Source organism: Glycine max, chromosome 12 (genome assembly GCF_000004515.6).
Source record: "Glycine max cultivar Williams 82 chromosome 12, Glycine_max_v4.0, whole genome shotgun sequence".
NCBI classification, from domain to species: Eukaryota; Viridiplantae; Streptophyta; class Magnoliopsida; order Fabales; family Fabaceae; genus Glycine; species Glycine max.
Window position 1 is genome coordinate 4,187,795 of NC_038248.2, and position 18,413 is coordinate 4,206,207.

The 18,413-nt window shown below is 27.1% G+C and overlaps 1 protein-coding gene across 1 annotated transcript; it reads left to right on the plus strand.

The window, feature by feature from the left end:
- Window positions 1–7,843: 7,843 nt before the first annotated feature.
- Window positions 7,844–10,612, plus strand: LOC100786151 (transcription factor MYB46). Its single transcript, XM_003539434.5, has 2 exons — window positions 7,844–8,401; window positions 9,424–10,612. The coding sequence occupies exons 1-2, from the start codon at window positions 8,115–8,117 to the stop codon at window positions 10,145–10,147; spliced, it is 1,011 nt and encodes a 336-aa protein (XP_003539482.1). The 5' UTR covers window positions 7,844–8,114; the 3' UTR covers window positions 10,148–10,612.
- The last annotated feature ends 7,801 nt before the right edge of the window (window positions 10,613–18,413 follow it).

Below are 18,413 nucleotides of genomic sequence, written 5' to 3' on the forward strand. Positions count from 1 at the left end.
CTCTTATTGCATTACAGGAGTTATTAAAATGAAATTCTAATTAATTTTAATTATAGATTAATGCTAAAAAATATACTACTGTATTTTTTTAAGGAAAATACTGTATTTAACATATTACATTTTAGTTTTTCCAATTCTACTTTATATTTATCTAAGTTTTCTCCGTATTTGAATTAGAACCTACTCATAGTCACTTTCAAAAATCATTTGTTCTTCCCACCCCAAATCAATTCCCTGCAAGAAGAGGGACTCATGCAAACCTAACAAAACTTATATATGCATAAATGTGATACCTCTTCAACATTTCCTCAAATTTTAATGATTAAAAAATTGAGAAATATTTGTGTAATTACATGAAACTTTAGGAAGTGTTTTTATAATTTGTTCATAAATAAATAAAAGAAACAAAGAGTAAAAAGTACGTACCTCTGCATCACTACTAATATGTAATTGTATGAAAATGAGAATTAATGGAGTGATTATATTCATTTTCATTATAAAGCATGGAGCTTCAATTCTACCCTGGAAATACGGAATTAGTGAGTTTATAAGGTTTTTTAACAATGGTTAGTTTTTTTAGTGTAGTTCACTTATCAGTTTCTTATTAGAAATTTCTACCATGTCCTTCAAGTAAACCAGTGGTACGGGTGATTATACCAGCATTTACAAGTTATTAAATTTTACATTTGAAGTATAAGGGATGAGGATAAATACTATTACGAGTCTTGCATTGAATAAACTAAAATATTAATATGATAATTAAGTTATGAGACTCCCTTATAATTAGTCTTTTGGTCTTTTTTTCTTCTTTGCATGCTTAAATAATTTAACAAGTAATTTCTATTGAAAATTGAGTAACAACTAGATTAAGGGATAACCACTGTGCTAATTAATAAGCTGTTACGTGTATCAAATTACCGATTTGTAGGGAGTAAGCATGTAAAAAATTTCTCTAAAAAATAAAATAAAGCATGTAAAGATTAATTTTTTAGATTACAATATGTCGTATACTTAAGTCATAATATAGGCATGAGTTCTACCGAAACAAGAGACATATAAAGAAAATAAGTGATTTTATTTTATGTTTTACTTTGGGAGTTATATAATGTAAGCTAGAAGGACAACAATATATATTTCTATTAAAGAAAAAAGAGCATAAGTGTTAAATATTTACTCACTTATAAACAATTAGAAAACATTGGATACGCTATATTGGGCTGTAAATATGTGTATATAGAAAGTGTTTAAAAAATATTCAAAGAAAAATGATTTTATTCACAATAAAAAATATAAATTAATATATACATTTTAATATTTAAATTTTAAAATTATGTAATTAATAAAATGTATTATATGTTTATTGATTAAAAAGGATTAAGAAATTAAAAATCTTATTTGATCGGGTAATTAAGCAAGGCCAACCTTGACTCTTTTTTTCATGGGTCCAAGGTGAAATAACAGTTTAGACTCTTTTATGTACAAATATTGAATATAAAAATTTATTGCATAAAAAAATAAACATGTAAATTTCATTAAAAAATATTTACATTTTATTATATTAAGTGAATAACATAATTTTAACAAATTTAAAAAAGAGAATTTTTCATTCAGTTTACCACCCAAAAAAATTAGACACACAAATATTAATATAAAAGGTTACACATAATATGTATGTATAATTTTTCAATAACGATTTTATATAATTCTATTTCTCCTAACTTCTCCATTTTGTTTATTTTGTCCTCTCTATTTCTTTGTTCCTTTCTCATCACATCTCCTTTATATCTTTTTTTCTATCTTCTTACCACTCAAGATAGATGAATACACTTCCCAAAAGATATATAAGTATACAACATTTCCTATAAAATTTTTAAGGTCTTTAATTTTTCTAAACGTTTCTTAATAATAATAATAATAAAAGAAGTTAAAGGAATACTATTTCATTATGGTATTCTTTTTTAAGTAAATAAATGCATTATTCTTAAGATAAATATATTTTTTTTGCTTTAATGGCGTCAACTGTGTTTTTAAAACTTTAAACATGATATCTAAATATAATAAATGTTTTCTATCCTTAGAATTGTTTCCTTGAAGTTTAAAAATTGGATCTCTTTTCTCTTGCTACAACGTGTTGGTGTTGTGTTATATTATGAAATTTTTAATTGTTAAATAAATTTAATATATTAATTTTAAAATTATAATTTAATTTAAATTTTATATTTGACCTCCCTTAAAGAAATGATCTACTTCCATATCGTTTATAGTCGACAAAATATCCTTACTTTAGATTAAAGTTTACATATATTTTTATTTTTTATTAATATTTTAATTTTTAGTTTTAATTCTTTTATAATATTAGTTTTAGTTTATACGTATTTTTTTAAGACTCAATGATCTATTTGGTCTTTTATCTTATTTTTTTTATTCAATTTGATTATTTATATTTTTAAAAGTTCAATATAATATTTTATCATATTTATTTTCAATTGTTCTTTATTTTTAAAAAAAATTATTTGTTCCTTTTTTCTTATATTATATTTTGAGTTCAATTTCATCCTTTTTTTTTTAAGTTTGATCATTTGATTTATTTAAGATTGATATCATTAATTATTTAAAAATAAACTTCTTTATTCAATTTCTCTTCTTTCCCACCACTTCATTTTTTAACAAAATCAATTTTGAATGGATTGAATGATTAAATTGAACAAAAAATAAGATAAATAATCAAAATAAATTTTTTAAAGATAAAATACTAAATTAAACCAAAAAAATATGATAAATGACCAAATTAAAATTTTTAAAAGATAAAACATCACATTGAAAAAAAAAAATTAAATAAGTATTTGGCCTTATTTTAAAAAACAAATACTTTAAGTTTCTTATCATAAGTTCATTGCATGTTGATATATTGCAGTAACGTGGAAAATCTTTTAATATTAATTTATGAATGTAATGCATTTAAGAAGATCGAGAAAAAAAATTAAAAATCAAGAGAGTATAGTGCTTTATAATCACATGGCATTTTAATTTGGATGAAAAAATATAAATTTTTACAAAAAGGAATTCTATTTATGAAAATACCATAAAATAATATAAAACATTATTGCATAGCTATATAGACTTTTAAAAAAAAATTTACCCTTTACCTGAGTCATCACCAGTAATTAATTAAAAATGAAAAAATAATTTCATATATATATGGTATCAAAAATCATAAAAAAACATATAATAATGAAAATAATATGTACAAAACTTTATTGAAAGGTCAATAGTTTAATTAAAGATACTCTAATATGTACAAAAATCTTTTCTCAATAATATGTACAAAACATATAATAATGAAAATAATATGTACAAAAACATATAATAATGAAAATAATATGTACAAAACATATAATAATGAAAATAATATGTACAAAAATCTTAAAATAATATGATTCCTCCTTATTAATTAACTAATACATAATTGTATTTGTAACAAAAAAAAAACTATCTTTTCTCAATGTAACAAATTAATTTTTTTCTCTCATTACTTTGGTCACTTATTTTCTTAATTACTTATAATTTGATTGGGAAAATAGCTTTGGTGTTTATGGAAGCATACTAGATTTTTTTTAGTTATTGAAATTATTATGCTTTAATTAATTATTTTATTATTCTCTTTCGGTTTTTAATATGATAATATTTTTAAATGTTATAAATTAGGTTAGCATTAAAATATAAAAGCATTTGATCATCCATAGTGAATTAACTAAAATTAGATAGAAGAACTTATCAGGGAATTGAACCCAGTTAATAAGGATCTAAATAATATATATTAATTAAGAAATTTCAAATAATTTATTGACTTTTTTACTACTTAAAATGTTTACTAAATAATTTTTTATTTTTTACATAATAATGTCTTTTGAAATAAAAAAATCACCTTTTATTTCCACAATTAAGTGACATTAATTAAGATACTATTTTGTCAAAGAAAAATGTGTTAATATATGTTATATTTTTCATTATTAATATTTCAAAAAAATATTAATAAGACACTCTTTATTATTAAGTGAAATGTGTATAAACTGGACCTATTAAATAATTTAAATCTCATTTCTTATTTAATGAGATTTACATAAATTTTACTCAATATTGAAATGTGTATTATTATTATTACTATTATTATTATTAACCATAAACCCATCAAGATAATAATACCATATATTCAATAAAATAAAAGTATCATAAATTAATTGTCATAATAAAAAATTGGGGAAATTACTCTCTCCACCCTGAAAGGCCTTCTCAAATGATAATCACACCCTTTTACTTTTTAATTAAACAAGCATTCACCTCCTTTATAATTTGATTATTAATCAGTACACGCACTCCTCATTTTGTTTAATATGACGTACACAACCCCTTACAAAATAATAGACATTATACTGTTAATAGGAGGCACCCACAAAACCTTCTTTCACACCTCTACACCCATGTGCCCATGTCACATAATTTCTATGAAGGCAAAATCAGTGTATTTTTCCTAAAGTTTGTTTAACTACCACTCAATTATATATAGTTAAATGTATTAAAATCATGTACATCTTACTACTATGTAATTGCTTATCCAGGTCGATTAATTAGTTTTACTCCGTCCAAGGCCATCTAAGACCAATACAGATTTTCATATTCATTCATAATTGATACCTACCATCATCTTTTTTTTTTTTCCACGTCTTGTTTTCTAGCTGTTTTATGATCAGAATCATGTATCCTAAGAAAACGTTCCCCGTATCATAATCCCACTGCCTTAGGAGATATAGCTAGTCCGTTACTCTGGTGGTTGCACTTTCTTAATTTTTTGCTAGTTTTTTAATGGCAAGGGAAGTTTTTTTGGGGGGGGGCCCCCCCCCCCCCCCCCCCCCCCCCCCCCCCTCTCATCTAACTAAAGTCATGCTTGCTTATTTATGAGGTAATCAAACATGAACAGTACAAAACTTTGGCTAAAACATGCAGTACACAGAAAGCATGGAAAAGCTGAAGCCTTCGGATTTTGCTTGTTTCATCACTAATTTTAGCTAGCTATAGTTATAAATATATAAACTAATAATATCACATATAGATGTACGTAAGTATGTGGATGCATATTCAAACACGGATTAAGACATTACGTTCATGTTTTTTGGCTTGCTTGTTTCCCCGGTCGTTCTCTACTTTCGTTATTTATACTTTTCTACACTTTATTTTTTATTGATTAAAGATGCATTTCGAAGCAACTTGAAAATGGGTCATTTCTTATGATGTGATTCTGTGTGAAGGTTTTAGGATTTGTGGACATGAACCCTTTCGCATATTCTCTAGAGCCTGCACTACTATTTGCTAAAACTGTGATTAATCATTATTTTATTTGAAGTCAAAGCAATATGATGTGCTGTTAACGACATAAATTGGAACTCTGAGGTGGATAAATTTATGTTTGTTATTTTTCGTCCCTTCTTTCAATTTTATTTTTTCTACGTACCTGCACCTAAGCAAATATCCCTTGCCACATTTCTTAAACCTAAGCGAATCTGTAGCCACTTTCATAGTTTCATAAACACATGATTTTGTGACAGAAATATAACATCCACCCTCCCCTAGCTCATGCCCACTTGGTCCCTCTGGGAGGATGCCAATTTATTAAATTGATTGGTTCTTTTAACTTTTCCTTGTACTACACCTTGCAACTTTTTGACAATCCTTCTAACCTTTTGAGTTTGTAGAACTTGTATAAGGTGGTTACAAAAACTTACTATGAAAAAGATCAATCATAATAAATGTGTACAGAATGAGACTATAGAAAGGTTAGCCATTATCCTCATTCCAGTTGGATCTCCTTTCCTCGTGCAGAAGTGGGTCTCTACTTTATTCCTTATATTGAAAAGATTTTGGCTGTTTTGTTTTGATACATTCCAATTAATACTTAGTGCTTACACCAGTTACGCAGCTAGCAATGGATGGGCTTTATCTTTTTAGGGTTCAATTCTTCCAATAGTCATCTAATGTGCTTTTGAGAAGTGTTTAGGCTCCTATAACCACCACTTTAACTACCACAGTCCTCTCAGGATAGTTTTGCTACAAGTTATTAATTTATTTTTAAATAGGGAAGATAATTTAATTAATTAACCCTCATCGCTAAGATTTTATCATAAGTACGTCAGCAGATTGTTAACCTCCAATTTAAAATAAAGTAAATTTGGGGTCTAGATGTCAACTTGTTTTGAAGGTTGTAATGTTAATTAGTTTATTATATAAGGAAACTGCAATTGTCCATATGTTTATGTCCTTGCACTAAAAAGATGGTCCGAAAAGTCAATTATCGGTTGCACCATTTCTTTCTTCTTTTTGTAGCATGATTCACCTTTATGTGGAGAAGAATATGCATGACAAACCAAAGAAGGCTAAAGTGAATGACTTCCTTCAATTGCAATTTACTAAACCTTCTTTTCATTTACTATTAATGAAAGTCAGCATTTCTCTGCAAAATAGCACCTGCTGTATATGTGTTACTTAACCATAGCAGCTGGCAATCCGCAGTATATACCGAGACCACCCTACCCTTGGACCCATCTTTCATAGGAAGTTTTTATATAATTAGGATTTTTTACTTTTTAAAATGAAACTCTTAGCATCTTTACCAGTTTTTGTTCTCTTAATTGTGAATTATTCTGTTGTTCTTTATCTGAAATTTAATCACATTTAAAACATTCCATACCTTATAAAAAATATGTGTTATATCAAAATCAAATTCAGATTCTTTTTTATAAACTCTTGTGTTGCCAACGAAGTCATTAATTGGGTCTCTTGCTAGGATGTTTATAAAACCAACATGATTAAATACATAATTATTAAGGAATCTTTATTTTAATTTGGTGGGTGAAAGTAACAGCTTCATAGTATTGGCTTAATATCAATTAACATCGAAGTCAATTCTATCAGATCATCAATTTGGCAGTGACGAGATCCTCCATTACCAGCTAGATTGATCATGGATAATATTCATCATAGCGTATCCAGTGTTTTTTTTATACGAGATGCACTGATTTAAGAATACTATGGGGTGAGGGGTGGGTTGTTAATACGCATATACTTTCATTTCTTTTTCAAAAAGAGTATCTCAGTACATCTAATGTGTGTTTTCAGCATATTCAAGTCATAAGATGCTAAAATATCCTTCAAAACAAATTAAGTGGGAATATATACATTAATACTTACTTATACGCGTTAATATACTTTTATTTTAAAAAATAATTTAACCAAGTACGTCTAATTTCGAAGAATTTTAATAAATTTTGTGTTATATGACTTATTAACATATTTCTTTTAAAAAATAACAAATTATATATAGAGAAAGATAGAAAAAAGAAAGAGGACAAGAGACCTTCAAATTTCAATCTTAACACTTTTCAGGAATGTTCAAAAGCGTATATAACATATATGTTCGTACACATATTGAGTCTGTTTTACTTCTTTTCGTGTAATAATGAAACTTAGGCATGTGGATCTTATGCACAAAAAATAATTAACAATATATAAACTTTTCTTTTTATAATATCTTCAACAACACGTGTAGGGGTAGAGAGGAAGAGATTATGTGAAGTGGAAGCAAATATCTTTGGCTTGGTTACAAAACAAACTTGTAGCTACAATATTTTTAAAAAAATAAAATAAAATTGGTGCGTATATGTGTGTGTGTCATTCTATGGTTCACGCATGATTATTACCTTGTGAGTGAAGAGAAAATTAGAAAAGAAAAAAAGACAAAGGCCATGGAGTCAAAGACAAGAAGACACCCATCTTTCTCAATCCCTCATGTCCCTCTCCAAACCGTTTTCTACTAGACTCATCAACCAACTCTCTCTCTCTCTCTGGCTCTTCTCTATTTTGTAAGCTAAGCCCAAAACCATCACCATCATTATCATCATCATTCCCACCCTATGAAGCTTCTTTGTTATCTTTCTCTCTCTATAAATGCTTCTCTTATTATCTTACATCAGACCCGTTGTTGGGAGAGGAAAAATTGGCCATCAGTGGAATAATATTTTGAACACTGGGGTCAGGAATCATCAACCTAGCTAGTGTGTACAACAATGAGGAAGCCCGAGGTTTCTGGAAACAACAACAACAACAACAACATTAATAACAAGCTTAGAAAAGGGTTGTGGTCACCTGAAGAAGATGACAAGCTCATGAACTACATGCTAAACAGTGGACAAGGTTGTTGGAGCGATGTAGCCAGAAATGCTGGCCTTCAAAGGTGTGGCAAAAGTTGTCGCCTTCGATGGATCAACTACTTGAGGCCTGATCTTAAACGAGGTGCATTCTCACAACAAGAAGAGGAACTCATCATCCACTTGCATTCCCTTCTCGGAAACAGGTTCACCTAGCCTTCTTTTCTACCTACATATGCATATTCTCTAGCCAAAACTCATCCATTTTGTTACCACATATTTTATTAATTCATGCATCATTAACAATATATATGCCATAATGCATTTAAAACTTAATTCTGTATGATCTTCAATGTTGCACATGTATTATGTATATTTGTAAATCCGAATATACTTATACGGGCGTGTGTACGAATATATCTAGCTCAATTATTTTATAATGCAAATCCATGTAACTAAGCGTATCTGACATCTCTAACATATATGTAACACCCACTAGCTCCTTCTAACTTTAGCCATCGTCCTTATTTGAAAAAGTGAAAGGGAGATAGATGCATGATTAATGTTTGAAAAGAAAACAAAGAACGAGTCTTAATACCATTTCAAAATTCTTTATTTGTTATAGAGCCATCACTAGGTGGGTGGGGTTAATTTAGATGCAATATATGAATAAATTGTGAAGAGCCATCGAATTCCATGTGCCATCATTTACCTATGAAAAAAATGCATGTGTCTCAAGTATATGCAAGAAAGTTCACAGCCACACATACCATGGCCAACTAATACTTATATAGAAATAATAGTTATTTTAAGATATCTTCGTATTTACATTAAGACCGACAAAAACTTCAAGATGGTTTTGTTGAGTCTTTGGATGTCAAAATCTAGTTCTCCTTAGTCTAATATATGGAACAAATAATTCAAAGTTAAAATATATATGCACAGCATGCATTCAATATAATATGCATATATTTATAAGTCTAGGCGGCTCCTTGTAGAGGACAAAAGGACAATTTGAAAACAACATTTATAAGTATTGCGATTCGTCTGTATTTGGACTTCGAGTTGAAGGCACTCCATTATTTGAAACACTTAATAATTAAAAAACTATATATTAGCTTCCATGAAAGCATGCATTCTTTTTTAGCCACACCAACCAAATTAATTCAATTAGTTTGTGCTATGTACTTAGCTGACAAGTATTCAATATTGTGTTTCACTTTTAAAGATGGTCTCAAATAGCGGCGCGCTTACCAGGGAGAACAGACAATGAAATTAAGAATTTTTGGAATTCAACAATAAAGAAAAGACTCAAGAACATGTCATCCAACACCTCACCAAATGGAAGCGAGTCCTCATATGAGCCTAATAACAGAGACCTTAACATGGCAGGGTTTACTACTTCTAATACCCAAGATCAACAACATGCTGATTTTATGCCTATGTTCAATTCATCATCTCAATCACCCTCCATGCATGCCATGGTTCTCAATTCCATAATTGACAGGTTGCCTATGCTAGAGCATGGACTAAACATGCCATGTTCTGGTGGATTCTTCAATAGCACAGGGCCATGCTTCTCATCATCACAAAGTGGAGTTGACAACAAAGGGATTTATTTGGAAAATGGAGGAGTATTTGGGAGTGTAAATATTGGTGCAGAAGGGGATGTGTATGTTCCCCCTCTAGAGAGTGTTAGCACTACTTCTGACCATAACCTGAAAGTGGAGAGCACATGCAACACAGATACTAACAATAGTTACTTTGATGACATAAACAGTATCCTCCTTAATAATTGCAACATTAATAGCAACAATAAGAGAGCTGAAAATAGGGCTGGTGGGGTGGAGAATTTGTTTCAGGAAGAGTTAACCATTGGAGAGTGGGACTTGGAGGAGTTAATGAAAGATGTTTCATCCTTTCCCTTTCTTGATTTTTCAAATATCCAATAAGTTTTCTCTCTTTCCCTTTTTTTAAATCTTCTGATTCTGATGAGGATCCCATTTGGCTGCCAGCTAGCTAGTCATTATCGGAATCAGCACCTCCATATATATATATATATATATATACATATCTTATTAGGTACACTTTGTGATCTCCCTAAAAAAACCTTGTAATTTGTATTTTTGCCATTATTCTCCAGGAGGAGCAAATTCACTGATTAACAAGGTACGTAGGTCTGAAATAAAAGTCAATCATGTATATCTGCAGGATTGGTGATCATGTAATTAGTCTTGCAAATTTGTCACCTTGATGACATTGATGAGGTCACTTTGTATCTCGTAAACCAGTGTAGTTATTTACAAGAATCTGTCATACTTGTGAATTAGATGTGAATAGATTGTCAAACATTATATTTCTGTTCAAGTACTATTTGGTGAATAATAATAATACTTCCAGATATATATTGTTACTGAGAGCTGCCTATTGGTATGTCTAAAAAAATTTAGACACTTCATAAACATTCATTATTTTTTGTTTTTCTCTTTTTGTTAAATCATATATATTTCTCTCTTCTATCTTTTTCTTTCTCTGTGATTACTAACATGACAATGCGCATACATCTTTTTTCCTATTAATTAGTATTAAAAAGTTTGAATGAAATGATAGGAAAAGCAAACAGATATATGATTGATTAAATATTAAATTAAGAAAATAAAATAAAAGTTTGGATTTGACGGAAATGAATGGACAGAATGGTGCGGAATTATTAATCATTTTAGACACTTTTTAGTCAACTAATTAAAATTCGAAATATCCAACATCATCGTTGTTTAAATAATATATACAATAGTACTCTGAGATGTACAAAACAACACTGTAAATAATGATAAGTTTGTATTGCTTCCGCCGGCCAACCCTTAAATTTATTCAAACTGAATGCCATTAAGATCACAATGCTGAATGATTCTGCTCTTAGAATTTTGTAAGCAACAATCAGATTTGCGTTTATAAAATATATATGTCCACCACGGTGATGAATGAATCGTGGTTAATAGATACTTAGTCGAATTAGTTTTTAATTAGTTTGTGGGTTTTCATCATATTATATGAAAGTTAGTTTGAGCTATATGCTGTTGATTTCAAATAGTAATTATAACTCCAGCTTTGGTTTTCAACTTTTGAAGATAGCTAAATGTAATTGTGATGGGAAATAATCAGTGCAACGAGAAATTTTCTGTTGTGTATCGAATAGCATGATGAAGTGAATTTAAAGCAACTCTAATTGAAATGACAAGTTGGGTTACCGACGGGGAGATAGGGAAGAGAGAGTGCCTTACGATATCATTTCCTATTGGAATACTAACGCACCATGCCATAATAATTATCACGTGTGTTTCACAATTATTTTAACCTAGAAACACTATCAAAATCAATCATTATAACGAACAAAGGCCGGGTACGATAAACGAACCACATTGGTCCTAGATTTTTTTAACCTAACATTAAGAAAAGGAAATTTTAGTTTCTTACGGCAGGGAATATGAAAATAAAAATACTAAACTCTATTTTTTTTTCTTTTTCAAATTGAATCTTTTAAGTTTAAAAGACCATATTTTTCATTTCTTAAAGTGCCTATATTAAATTAAGTTTATCATTTCATCAGTTTATTACACTAATTTAGTTAATTTTGTAATAAGTGATAAATTATGAGAGATGCCGTATTATATATATGGATGTTGGTCACATCAGTCCAAATTAATTATTTTGGCCAAAAAATAGATGAAAAGATTATTTTAATTTTTAAAATTTAAAAGATTAAATTAAAACTAGAAAGTAAAATAAAAGACCAAACTAAGTGTATTTCATCATGTTTGAGTAGGCTTCCTCGGACAAGACATGAGGTCACCAATCCAAAGCATTCAAGTGCATTATTAATCTTGGCCCTATGTTAACCCCTAGGTTTCAACTTGTCACGCTAAAAATTGTGAATTCTTTGGGGCAGGGGAAAAGGAGTTCTTATACTACGATATTGTGATCCAAATTGGCTCCCAAGTGTTGAGGTTCCTTAGCCTCAACCACGCAGGGCAAAGAGGCTCCCAAGTGAGGAGGTGAAGATCAAAAACCAACTCCAGAAAGTAAACATCCCCTCATGTTCAAGCAGACAAAACAAAAAGACTCCCAAGTGATGAGGTCATGCAAGACACATATAATCCCTCAACATTGACCACGTAGGATAAAGAGGTTTCCAAGTGATGAGAACAAGATCGGAAATCAATCTTGGAGCGATCCAAAAACTATAAACTAAGATCATTATCTCTATGATACTTTTATTCAGTATTGATCTAAGCCTATCCTTTATGGGATAACTATATATAGAACATACACCCTTTTTAGGTACAATTTTCCATACTAGATGTTGTTATTCTGCTGTAGTCTTATTTAGGCATTGGAGTTTGTGTGTAAAGCTAACAACATCATACAGCTTTAAAACACTAGCTAAAATTTCCATCTCTATTTCAACCTGCTCAAATGTCACAATTTAAATGCATGCTAAAGTGATTTTGTTTGGGATTTGGGACCTGTTACGAGGGTGAAATTTTTGTACTACTCCTAACTCTAATAAAATTATACTCACGTTTTTTATAGTGTAATTATTGCATTAGACATGTGTTAGTGTCGATGTGACGACTCCACACACATTCAATGGCGCTGCTTGTGCAAGATGAGGAATAGTCCGAAAGTGTAAAGTAGCATTAATCATGACCTTTTTTCATTTATTGCTAGATATTAAAGTTGGTAACGTGACATTGTTTTCAAGCAACTTTGGTCTATTATATTAGCACACCCAAAAAAAAAAAAAAACTCGCAATCATGAACCTTCGTCCTCTCTGAATTTGAAGCCAATTGTATCTATTACTAAAAGACAAAAGAAAATGCTAGATGGCTTTCTTAGGAGTAAGAAAATAGAAGAAAAAAATTAATAAAAAGAAGTATTTATTATGTTAAAAATATTAAAAATATATATGTAAAAATTAGTACAGTATATTAAACGTTACTGTATCAAAATCTAACATATAAAATAGCTCTGTTGTTTTGAACGAATTATTTCATATAAAAATAACAATGAAAATGTAAGAGTCGATGAGACCCTAATTACCATATATAGGTGAGTGAAAATGCATATAAAATGATTGTTTAAAAACTTGAACAGGTAATTTTGTGCAATTCTTTTGGTACAAACAAAAATTTCCCAATGTGATGAAAATAGAGAGAGATTCTACGTGTGTATAAAATTATGTAACTCTGAAGAAATGTACGAAGGTTGATGTAATCATGAGATAATGGATTCAGCTTACTAATAAAACGATGAATATTGATTTATGTGTTGCTCACAAAAAACAAAACACACCCGTAGTCGTTGTCCACAATGGAGTGGTGGAAACTTCAACACACATTAGAAATTAGAAAGTATGGATGTATGCATTTCGGATTCAATATGCGAACCCGTCTAATTTAACTAAATTTTTGTGGGCAATACATAAATTAAATTGAATGACGTATTTAAAGTTTTACATCCGAACTTAAATTACTCTAGACTAAACACACTTTATGTCTAAGGTAACATATTATTTATTTTTTGTAGTTTATTTTTAAGATAATATATTATTTTATGAATAATATTGTGAGTATATATTTATAATTTTTTTATTTATCATATAAATAATATAATGTTTTGTGAATATTAATTTTAAAAAAAATATCATTATGTAAAAAATAATATTTTTACTATTTTTGAATTTGAGAATTTATTTTATTTTTTTCCAATACCTAAGGAATGACATTTTTTAATAATTTTTAAATTTAATTGGATTGAGTTAAAAACTAATAAAATTAAATCCAATCCGAACGAGGGTGGTAGAACCCGTTAACAAAAAACTCATGTACTTAGCAGGCACACGCCTTAACCACACGGCCAAAGCGACTTTGTTGATAGTATTTGCAGTGTAAAATTATATATAGCTAATGAAACTTTAAACCATTCCATCACCTATGATTTTTCAAACTGAATTCTAACTCCTACAAAGTTTCAAAAGTGGGTTTAGAATTTCAAGAATTTTAGAGTGCATTTAGTTGACGGAAAAAAATTTCATGTATTGTGAATAAAATAATAATATGATATTTTATAATAAAAAATTGATTATTTATCACATTAAATGATCTAAGAAAAATAAAATGATAAGTATAAAAAAAAAAGATACCTTAACTATTTTTCTTATTCAAGAAAGTTAGATTCTCATATTTATATTAAAACAATTTTGTGAAAACATAGCTGAAAATAATTTAATTTTCAGGGAATGTTAATATTCAAAAATAAACCAAACGTGAGAAATAAATACTTTCAACACTACTATATTTTTTGGAGAACTAAAAAATTGTCTTGTATCAACAAGCTCTTAACATAAACTGAAATATTACAACAAACGAAACATTACTGACAAAATTGAGATGGAAACTACGACCATCATAAGCAAGAACTTCTATAAATAATAATAACAATAATAACTTGATTTTCTATTTTTATTAAAAAAAAAAAGAGTACTGTGATTGAAATTGTTATATAATTCAGAAAGGCACACGATTAAATTTTTGCAAATCATCATGACATTTTTTTCTCAAAATAAAAACATAATGGAGTAGAAAGGTCTCTATTAATTTTATAGAAAAGATATAATCGCTAATATACACCTTTTAATTTTTGAGTGGGTGTATGTTAGTAATTCTCATATATATAATATAAATGAATGACTATCCATCTTCAATCTTAAATCATCTTATTAAATATAAAATTATATTTTAATAAAATTTGTTGTATTTTTTTTAGTGAGGAGATATCTAGCAACTATGAAATTAAATAATAAGATTTATTTAAAGAAAAATTATAAATAAAAATAATCAAACCATAAAAAAGTTTAATCTAGTGAAAGTTGATGCCATGGTTAATTTTCGGGTCTTTCACACACATTGAACACATAAAACAGAAAATCATTCTCAACGTGTTAAACCAAGGCCCAATTATTTATTCCAGAAAAAAAAAAATATATATATATATATATAGGTACTTGCTTTTTACACTCCCCAAATTTTCTAAATACACTCTCATTCCTCCTTTGTAATCTTAACAGGCTTAGTTTCTTGTGCTTTGTAAGGATATTAAATTCACATTTTATAATTTATAGAAATATTTTTATATTATTTGAATTTAATATATTTTATTTAGATTAAATTTTAATAAATATATGTTAGTAGATATGTCAATAAATATTTAAATATATTTTATATATACAGTTGTTCTAAAAAATTATTATTACTATTGGAATTGTTGTTCGAGATAGGATCTCATTCACTTTAGTGATATCTTACATGTTCTCTTTTGACTTTTTTTTTCTTAAAAAAAGTTAATTTAGTTGATTTTTTATTTTATTTTTCATTTGCACACTTGATCTGGGATTAAAAAATTGAATAAAATTGTGTTAATTAAAATTGAATTTAGGGCATTGTTGATTAAATATATTTATTATTATTTATGCATATGTTTATATATTTTACACTCGTAACTAATTGCATAGTTTCAACGTTTTAAATATATCACAATTAATAAATAAAATATTTTATTTATTATTTTGATAATAGATAATTGGTTATTGTAATTATAAAAATATTCCAAAAATAATAATAAATTAATTAAGGTATTATATAAAATAAAAATGCACATAAGATTTAACAATTTAATTAAACCAAACATATACTCATGGTAAAAAAAATTATACATAACTTTTGTTGGAAAGTAATTAAAACTAAAAAAATAAAAAAGGAGAAAAAATCACAAGTAGAATATAAAAAAATTTATTTGATTTAATTAACCTACAAAAAATGGTAGAATTTATTTTATTAGATAAATTTGTAACTAGATATATTTAATAAATTAATTAATTATCAATCAAACACTATTAACGCATTTAAATATGTCTCATTAAAACAACCAAATCTACTATTAGACAAACACAAACTTGAACAAATCTTCCATTTTTCATCTATAAGGTAAACATGTGTAAATGAAACACAATTGGCAAGAGCTACAAAAGCAAACACAATCCATAAAACAAAACTATCATAATGCAAGAATTTGAGAATCATAACAATAAAGAATCATAAATTGTTGTTTACCTTTAACAATGCCATCAAAGTATGTCCTAAACATAAATAATGAAATTTCATAAATAACATAGAATAAGAGATATCACTTTATATCATTAATGAGAACTAATCATTTTCAATATCAGATATGTTGTCTTAAGCAAATAAAAGGAAAAAAGTCAAAGAAAATGATATGAGACCTTCAATTTTAATATGTTGGTATATACAATCATAGAGAGAATCCCTAATGAAATAAAAACAGAAAAACTGTTCACTGCATTGATCGTAATTATCTTAATTAATTAAAATTAAAATATATTGGACAATCAATTAATTGTATTTTATATTTGTTTAAAATATAAAAATAAATTGTGATGAATTTAAAAATTTTAAATTATAAATAAATATATAATATTCAATAAATATATAAAATGAATTAATGTTTATTTAAATTATTTTATTAGGCAATCAAGTAAAATTATGCAGGTGTATGTTTTATTATGGTAAAATAGCATGTGTGAATTGATTTAAATTTTTCTTATGCAAATTATAAAGACATCTGTTTAACTAAAAATTACTTTTAATAACAATTACTATATTTTAAAAATATACTTGTAATTGGATATTTTTCCCATTTTTACTTGAATCAACAAAAAATATATCATATCAATTTACATCATTCTTATATCTTCTATATAAAATTTAAAACAATAAAATAAATATAAAATTTGAATATTTCAATTTATATGGTTTTTATGTATTATAATTAATTTAAGATTCTATTGAAAATAAATAAAATATAATAAAGACAAAATTTACATTAATTAAATTATTTTGAACGAATGAATATGGGTGTCACATGGCATCACTCCATAAAATAAAATCTTCAAAAGGACACACACATTGGAAACTGAGAATGACACAAATATACTCATACTATATATAACCCCAAAAATATCCACAGGTGGCAAGAATAATTATCCAAAATATTGAGACGGACTACGTGATGGTATATATATTCACAAATTTACATAGGGTATGAGTATATATATATATATATATATACATACATAATTTTCTATGAAAAATAATTATATTTTTTTATGATCAATACTTTAAGTTTCTAATGTCTAATAATATCACTATCAAAGAGTGGGAAACTCTATCAAAATTGTAAAAGACTTTTTTATAAAAAAAAATTCTTATATGATATTCAATCAAGATTTTTAAATAGTATAAATAAGTCTTATGGTATTCAATTAAAACTTCTAATATTTTGTAAGAAGGCAACATAATCCAGTGGTATTAAATTAAGATTTTTTATAACTTATAAAAAGTCTTTTGATATTTAAAAATATATAAATTTTGATGTTTTTAAGAAAGATTTTGATGAAATTCATCAGATTTTTTGATATAAAACATCTATAAAAAAATCTCATTCAAAACCTTGAGATTTTGTTAGATTTTTTCTTTATTTTTTTATTGGTTACTAGACTTTATTTTTTCTCATGACACATACCATCTTCTCTTTTTAATATTTTTAAGATGCGTGTCTCATATATATTTCTCTTATTCTTTTGAATAAAAAAATGTCAAATATATTCCTTCCTTCTATAGTTTTTCCTTTGTTTTCTAAATTAAATTAGTATTTGTCTTATGTGTTAGGATTAATCATGTTTTCCTTATATCAACTATGTTCATCTTTTAATATATGTTTACTTTTTCATCGCATTTAAATGTGACATTAGATTTATCATGAATAATTATAACAATTAAAAATATTCAAAATCCAACATATAATTTTAAATCTATTATTCAAATATAAAAGTGAGAATGAGAAAATACTATTAAAAAAAATGTTAGTATAAAATGACATAAAGTTATAACCAATATAACTATTAAAAGATTAAAAAGGTTATATGATTTTACTTTTTTTTATCCAAATATAATCATTTCTTATTATTTTTTCACTCACTCTTATAATTTTAAATGTGTTTTTAAAAGTTTACAAAATTATTTCAAATCTTATAAATTTATAAAATCCTTTAAATTCTTATAAATATTACAAAATCATTTCGA

Coding starts and splice junctions, on each gene's coding strand:
- LOC100786151 (XM_003539434.5), top strand. CDS start 8,115: ATGAGGAAGCCCGAGGTTTCTGGAAACAACAACAACAACAACAACATT. Junction 8,402..9,423: donor CATTCCCTTCTCGGAAACAG/GTTCACCTAGCC, acceptor TCACTTTTAAAG/ATGGTCTCAAATAGCGGCGC.